Genomic DNA, 8,097 nt, shown 5'->3' on the forward strand with positions numbered 1-8,097 from the left:
TTAATAAAGTTAACAAATCAATAAAAAAAAAAAAACAAAAATTAATAATAACAACAATATTATTATCATCATCATTGTGCTGTGTGTGCCCAGACACGCCGCCGCAGTCGTAACGCATAAAGGACGACCGCGAAGACGCGGCGGCGGAGTGAGGAGGACTGAAAATCTATTTCTCGCACACGCTCGCTAGTAATATATTATGTACGAGAGTTCACGTGTACAGTGTGTTGCGTCGTACCGGGCGATCGTCGTGTGTGGTCCACTCGGCGGTGACACGCACTCGCGGGATCGCGCACACACTCGCCACATCTCGTCGTCGTATAGTGCCGCTGCCGAGCCGGTTTCCACACATTTTTATACGGCGGCGGCGATAGAGCAGATAAATATCGCCGCCGCGCACACTCATTATACCCGACACAAACAATAAAGCGGTATAATACGCGCCCGTCCGACCTCCCTGCGCTGCCGCTCCCCACCACCACCGTTGTGCTTCCAATACTTCCATTACTACTGCGGCGCCGGACTTGGACGAAATCCGTAGACGAAATGTCGCACAGGAGGGCGGTGCCGAGACCTATGGTGCTCGGATTGCAAATGATCCCTGGGCAGAGGTAAAAGGTCCTAGAGAGGTGCCTGGGTAAAGGTAAGTAGGACGACCGATCTAGGACTCCTCGACTCTGTTGCTGCACGGTACGGTTTCGAGTGTACCACTTGGCAACATATATTGTTACTGTGAAAAATGAAATTTGGGAAAATACAATTTTTTTTGTTTAATTTCTTACATTTTTAAGTGAATTTAAAATGGAGGTTGTGGCAACGTTTTGCGTGTTACTGTAAGATATCCTTGTATTTATAATAATTGATGGTATTCTGTACACGTTGTATCTGAACGACTACCTAATAATGTGTAGGATATTGTTTTATTTTCTTTAAAACAATTAAGTTGAAGAGAAATGATATAAGTGATTTGTTCGTAAAACCAGAAGAACAATAATCGACAAAATTTATTTTTTCTGTGGGTTTTAGGCAGGGCTGATACCTCATTTTTACATTGCTTGACTTTATAATATTGTTGGTGTTCAATGTTCTCCCTGTTTGGCCTGCCTAGATGAAAATCCTGGCGCCGACACTGTTGTAGTGGCAGTCACACGTGTGGAAGAGAGTAACATGTAATTTCGAACGTGGTTGTTGCTTAAATTTAAGTATTTTGTTTGTTTACACTTAACACGACACGCATGCCTACAATTGTTGTGTGGTGCATAGAAACAATGAAAAAGACTGTCGTGCCAACCTCAAGGGGCCTAACGTGTGTTGGAAAGAAGTAGGTAAAGCAGCTGCCTACAACAATAATGTATAAGAGGCTGCTGGCGTCGTCGTATTTTCCACCTTAAGTGATTTCAAAACGCTACGCCATATCCAAAAATGCACGCGGTTAACGTCAATCCTCAATACATAAATCACGTATGAAAAACAAAACAATTGAAACTATTTTATACGTTTTTATAGGGAACAACACTTTTCTGTGATAAATCTATTTCTACATTTTTAATTAGTCACCTCTATACCTACCTAAGATGTTGATATGTGCCATGTGGTCATTATTATAAAATACTGATGGGACATCGGAGCACATCCAACGATTTCTGGTAGCCCCAAAGAAAACCTTGAAATATATTTTTAAGGTTCCCCGAAAAGTAGTCCTCATAGCAACTTAAAAATGTCAAGAAAAAATATGTTACAAGCGTTTAAAGTTAAAGATTTTTTTCATTTTGCTAATTCGTGGAAACTTGAATCATTTCCACTATTACTTAAATTATTATTTTTAATTTCCAGCTAAATATTTGTTCCATGTAAGTATTATCAGTGTTTGTTATTACGTCGGTATTAATGAGTTAAAAATAATAATAATTAATGAGATATAATATAATGATAATTATTATAAACTTATAAGTTATAAACTATGATTTATGTCGCATTTCTGACCAACACGTTTTTCGTAACGGTGTGGAAAGTTAAAATGTAATGTTTGCTTTCTTTGAAAAATGTTTAAATATTGCTTGTATGTTATATTTTTAGTTCATGGTAATACTTTTTATTACCATGTAATGTAGTATATTATGGCAATACGTCCATATTATGCCATGTGCTATATAACTTCTCCAACATTATTTAATAAAAACAAATTGACGAACATAGTATACGTATTATACTATATTTTATAGATACGCGCGTTTAGACGGAAACAAATAAACAATTTTATCTAGAAAACATATTACAGTAGGTACCTCTTAAATAAAGTCACCTACATCCACACGAATAAATGATAAATAAACGTTAGCGATGGCCGAAAAAATGTCCTTCGAAAACTTGAAACAATGCGTGTGCAACATTTTACATTTTGCAATGTTTTTTTCTCTTCCCTCCGGTTTTTGCATGCGTGTCATCCGAGAAATGTCGACGACAATCCTCTTTTGTTTGTTAGACCGGACCGCATAGATAAAATCGAACTGCTGTGAAAAAGAAAACATTTTTAATAATTATTATTATTGTTATTACTACGGACACCGGCACACCGCTATTTATGCTACCTGTTAGATACGCCATGTCGTGTCTAACTTGAAAATAATAAAAAATCTTAAACTAGAAATTCTGATAATTATGAGTTTTCGTAAGTAAAACTTATTGAATCCCGTGTTGCTGGGTTCCCACAAACAGTCAGATTCACAGATCAAAAATACGATACATACGACCTACGCGGCACGTATATATTTCATAATGTTATTTTCGTTATATTTTATTGTTAAATATTTTCGTTTTTTTTTCTCCGTTTCGTTTACCGGCTTTTTATTTTATTCGACCCCGTACAATACACGCTATACCCAATAATACCCAACAATACTAGATGGTATTAAAAGTCGCAACAAATCATGTGCAGACTGAGAAAAACCTGTACCTACTGCCTACTACGATTTCTTTATTCGTACCTCATTATTATAATATTAATATATTATTATGATCAACGTCAACCGCTTCTCCTTCTCGGCCGCGGCTGTTCCCGCGTCGCAAGCGTTAGTCGTAGTTTATGACGTACATCGTAATTTCGTATTATATTACGTATTATATCGTATTGTCATTAGATTAGGCCACTAATACTGCTACCACGGTAGTTGTAACTATTATAAACATTATGTAAGTTGTCGGTTGATCATTGTATACGGTTGCGGCATAATATCATACGTTCATTCTTCGCCCGTGGCTTGCACGAAGTTATGAGTCGCCTGTACCTTGTATACAATAATCTTTATTCAATATTGTTACCACTATTATTATTATTATTATTTAGTGTTAACTGCCATCACACCCGCTCGTTATAAATGCACGAAATACCTGATTACGACGGCGGCGGCGTAAGCATCTACGCGCTGTCTACTAAATGAATCGGCCGGCAGATATGCGTAAAACACGTCTTCGACAATGTAAGAGGAAGCAGTGGGAAAACAGACTACGAACTTAAAAAATCTGTCTGGCTTATATTTAATGAAATATATATGAATAGATTGTCTTACATTTTTACTTGTGTAGCCCATCCGCCATCGAATACACTATCAAAGAAGCTAACCGTAAACCTCAATATCATTGTTGGCGTGTACGAGAGCTACTGCAACTCAAAATGTAGGCGTCTTTATTTCAAAGAAGATTTTGTTTAAAATTAATTAAAAATATTCTCATCTATTCACAAAACAATAACTCAAAACAGAAGAAAAAATGTATAGAAATTACTTAAAATATCAAAATACTTTTTTCATATTTTTTATGAAATCATAATAGAGTATAATCAATAATCACGAATAAAATATACGCTGGTTACCCTGCTGCACCCCTGTACATTACTAGCATCGGGAATACGAAATTGCTAACCTTTACAATTAAATCAATAAATGCAATAGAAATTTAAATTCATTTATAATGAATATTTACTGTGATGTAAAATAAATCCAAATATAAAGAAGAGATTTGAGAAATATTATTGGCGAGTTCATCAGAATAAATATAAAACACAATAGACATTTTAGACAGTACTAACAAAAATGAAATAGTAGAACATTTAAAATAGTACGAACTATTAAAATATCAAGCATATCGATGGAAATGAAAGCTTAATTTATGTGTTCTTCAAAATACATGGTGGGTATTCATTGTACGTGTTATGTAGTATGGAAATTAAGAACATAATATAAGTAATACATAATGATCTAAATTTAAGGGAAAGGTCACGTGATTACGACATAAATAGTCACGCATTATTACAGTATGTTTGCCTAATGAACTATCTACGTTAAAGTAGTAAAAAAAAAAAACAATTTATCTTGATTAGAGAAACTTACTGCGTGCCTTAAAAAGATCCGAGCATTATTAATTGATATTTTTCTAGACAAGGTTTCAGACTTTCAACACTTTGACAGACCAACGACAAATAATCATTAATCTATTTTGTATAAAATGTTTAATTTTTACAACACCGGGTATTAATCAGTACCTACAACATCGTTGAGTAAATTTTACTTACCTTCGCTGCGCCGTTGAACTGGTTACAGCTAATCTATATTACAGGTACATCGACGGCATTCATTAAAAGTCCACTATTTTAAAAATGTATAATACCTATATTAAATTATGGATTATTAAGTGATGTTTTATTTACTGGTATGTTTGTATTTTATACTTGGGAACTGTTCAATTCAACTTTACAAGATATTCCTGAAAATTGTCATTAATTTAATTTTTTAATATTATGAGCAGACGTGCAGTATCTACTGCAGTGTCAAGTGCTCCAGGCCATCGATATGCTATAGTAGGTACTTAATAACTTATAACCATTTGCATGTGTACCTACACCTAAATATTATATTTTATTTGACAACTTTAAGCGTATTGCAATTGTTTGCACATCGTTCGATCGACCGATTCGATCGTATGTATGAAATATTGAGTTACAGTGCAGCGTGTAGTATTACATTGTTCCAAAATGATTGCACGTCGTCCGACAATCGGATCTGTATAAAACACGTCTGCATAAACTGTTATAAAACGTTTTATGTTTTTATTACGAGTAAGAGCATGTATATAGGTATTAAAATATCAATACCCCCCGTGCGATTCTTACGACGGTATTATGTTGCTGTTGATAGACATATGAAAGAGGTACGTACCAACAGATATCTGTATTCCGTATATGTATATGTATATGTATATAAATATTATATGCCATCAAATATTTTTATCATCATTAGTATGCGGCTACATATTATAAATCTTTTAAAGTTTCTTTTTCGAATTTCTTATTAGTAATTTATCTTCGCTTAAACGATATACATTTTAATAATAATATAAATATTTTGTTCGCGACCCGATAATAAAGTAACGTAACTTAACGATAACAACAATAATAGAAGAGTATAAAGCTAATGGCCCACGTCACCGATGCTACAAAAATATCAATAAAAAAAAAATAATAATAATAATAGTAGTTTAGTAATAATTTATTAACCAAACAATATACAAACCGGATAGTTGTAAGATAGGGATAAGAATTCGGCTATTGATAAAAAATGATAATATAACTGTTTCCTCTGAAAAATTTACCAATATATTATTTAGTATTATTTATTATTAAGAGGACGCCACACCTGCATGTGTTGTCTCCGTCTTACAAACGCGTAACATACTAAATTTAAGCTCAACAGTTCAAGTCTTATGCCGTTAGCTTAAAAATTAGAGTAAATCGACCTATTATGAAACTTGATGGTAAGAACTTTATCTGTATTTTGTTAGAAGATTTTTTACGATACTTCAATTTTTAAGCGAGGCATGCTTGCATAATAAATGTAAATTTAAAATGCTCATAACTAGAAAGTGTGGCGTCCTCTTAACTAGAATTTTTTTCTTATAAATTATTACCGTTTTAAGTTGGTTTTTTAATATTGCAGTAATTACTAATATTTCTATGAAGTTGAAATCTTTGTTTTTATTAATAATGGGGTCTATATAAAATTTTTTGATATGTGCCTACCTCCAACATCAACCAACAAAGATGTCTCCTCATAGTCGAATCTGTATAACAAAGAACATTTCATTATATAACTGTATTCAAACAGGTGGTAACAATAACACTCACCGAGTCAAATTAAAGTTGAAATCGCCTGTTGTTTGAAAGTTATCCAATTTGTATAACATTTTTTGGAATTCGTACCGTATATTTTTTCTTTAAATTGACCCCGCGCTGTGTATATGTATTTAATTCATTTTTCTTAATTCTATTGTAGCATTTATGTATAATACAGTAAAACCTCTGAATAGCGGACACTCACGGGACCGACCAAATTGTCCGCTATTGAGAGGTGTCCGCTATTGGGAAAAATTGATAAAATAATATGTATGTATTTATGTCTGAAAACTTAAATTTTATTGACTTTTTAAACATTTATTTATCATTACATAATTTATTATAATTAGACGTAATAAAATATGTTATACAAAATTACTTATTGAAAAAAAAAATCTGAAATTTTAGTTTGTTTTTTTCAAAACACCGGGGTTTTAACGCCTTTCCAATCACCAAAGGTGTTTCAAAATCGCCTTCCATATTAACACACAACATAACTGTAATTCGTTCTTTACTTATTTTTCCACCACTGCAGTTCTCACCTTTGAGACACATTGTTTTATTGGGTAAAGCACGAAAAAATAAGCCAGTTTCATCTAAATTAAAAATATTTTTTGGAACAAATCCTTCACATATTTCGACTAATTTATTATTCCAGTCGTCCACAATATCATGGTCAACGGAACTACTTTCTCCACAGATAGCTTTATAAGCAATATTGTGACGTTTGCGAAATTTTTCTAGCCATCCATTAGACGCTTTAAAATTAGTTCTACCCAAAGTTTTAGCAATTTCTATAGCTTTTTGCTGTATGAGAGGACCAGAGATAGGCAAATTTTTAGCACGGACGCGGCAGAACCATTCATAACACACATGGTCTATTTCAAAGCCCTTACCTTCAATAAAATTCTTTTTTGTCTCTCCATTCACGTTTTCATCACACCATTTACGCAATAGATCTACCCGGGACTTGAGTATGGTTCCAATTTGAGTTTTACCAACTTTAAATTGAGTCGCTAATTCACGAACACTTTGTTTTTTTGCATCATAACATTTTATTATGTCGATTTTATTTTTCAACGTCAAACGCGACCGTACCGGAGCCATGGTAAATACGATACTAACGGACAATGCTATTGATATCAGTACCTAAGTCATAACATCACTATCGCTCGTATAGGTTCTTATTTAATTTTGTAATTTTTCATACCTTATCGTATTCATTAAATTACGATTTAGATAAATGTCTTTATCGGTAAAATATATTGTATATTACATATTGTATTGTACCTATACCTACACAATAAGTTTGTATTTCTTGGACAGCTGTCCGTTATTTAGATATATTTAAACACTTCGGACTACCTAATCTGTCCGCGTCCGTTATTCAGAGGTATCCGCTATTTAGAGGAGCATTATCTATTATTTTCAACGGGACTATGCCGGGACCGGAAATTTTGTCCGTTATTGAGAGGTGTCCGTTAAGAGAGGTTTCACTGTATTTAGTTTCGAACATAGTGTATACAACTTAAGTATTTCGTCTAGTATTGTTATAATTTTCTCATTGTTAACCATGTTTTCGGTGCTATAACAACAATGTTATGTTTTAATAAATTAAAGTACTGTATTAGAAAAAAAAGACTTACAATCTGTTATTATAATTGTAAGTTAAATAATTCATTAAAAATATGTGTATACTGTTAGTATCTGTGTCAACAGGCACAATTTTGTTCGCTGTATCACAAAGCATATTATAGTTTTTTTCATTAGGAGTTATTTGTAAATTCACAAACTGGTTACTTAACACCTCTGGAGTAATTTCAGAATTCAAATTCCTGCATATAAGATAATTTTAAATATACAAGATTGTTTTTATTTTTTTTACTTACTTAATACTTTCATATTCCACCATATTTTTAAGGGTTTTACTATTG

The 8,097-nt window shown here is 33.1% G+C and overlaps 1 protein-coding gene across 1 annotated transcript; it reads right to left on the bottom strand.

Annotated features, from left to right (window-relative positions):
- Positions 1-6,041: 6,041 nt before the first annotated feature.
- On the bottom strand, positions 6,042-7,270 carry LOC111036067 (tigger transposable element-derived protein 6-like). The gene is made up of 2 exons (XM_022317962.1): positions 6,591-7,270; positions 6,042-6,111 (listed from the first exon to the last, which is right to left on the bottom strand). Exons 1-2 carry the CDS (start codon positions 7,268-7,270, stop codon positions 6,042-6,044), a joined length of 750 nt encoding a protein of 249 aa, XP_022173654.1.
- Positions 7,271-8,097: the final 827 nt, after the last annotated feature.

The sequence above is a fragment of the Myzus persicae genome, unplaced genomic scaffold (genome assembly GCF_001856785.1).
Source record: "Myzus persicae strain clone G006 unplaced genomic scaffold, MPER_G0061.0, whole genome shotgun sequence".
NCBI classification, from domain to species: Eukaryota; Metazoa; Arthropoda; class Insecta; order Hemiptera; family Aphididae; genus Myzus; species Myzus persicae.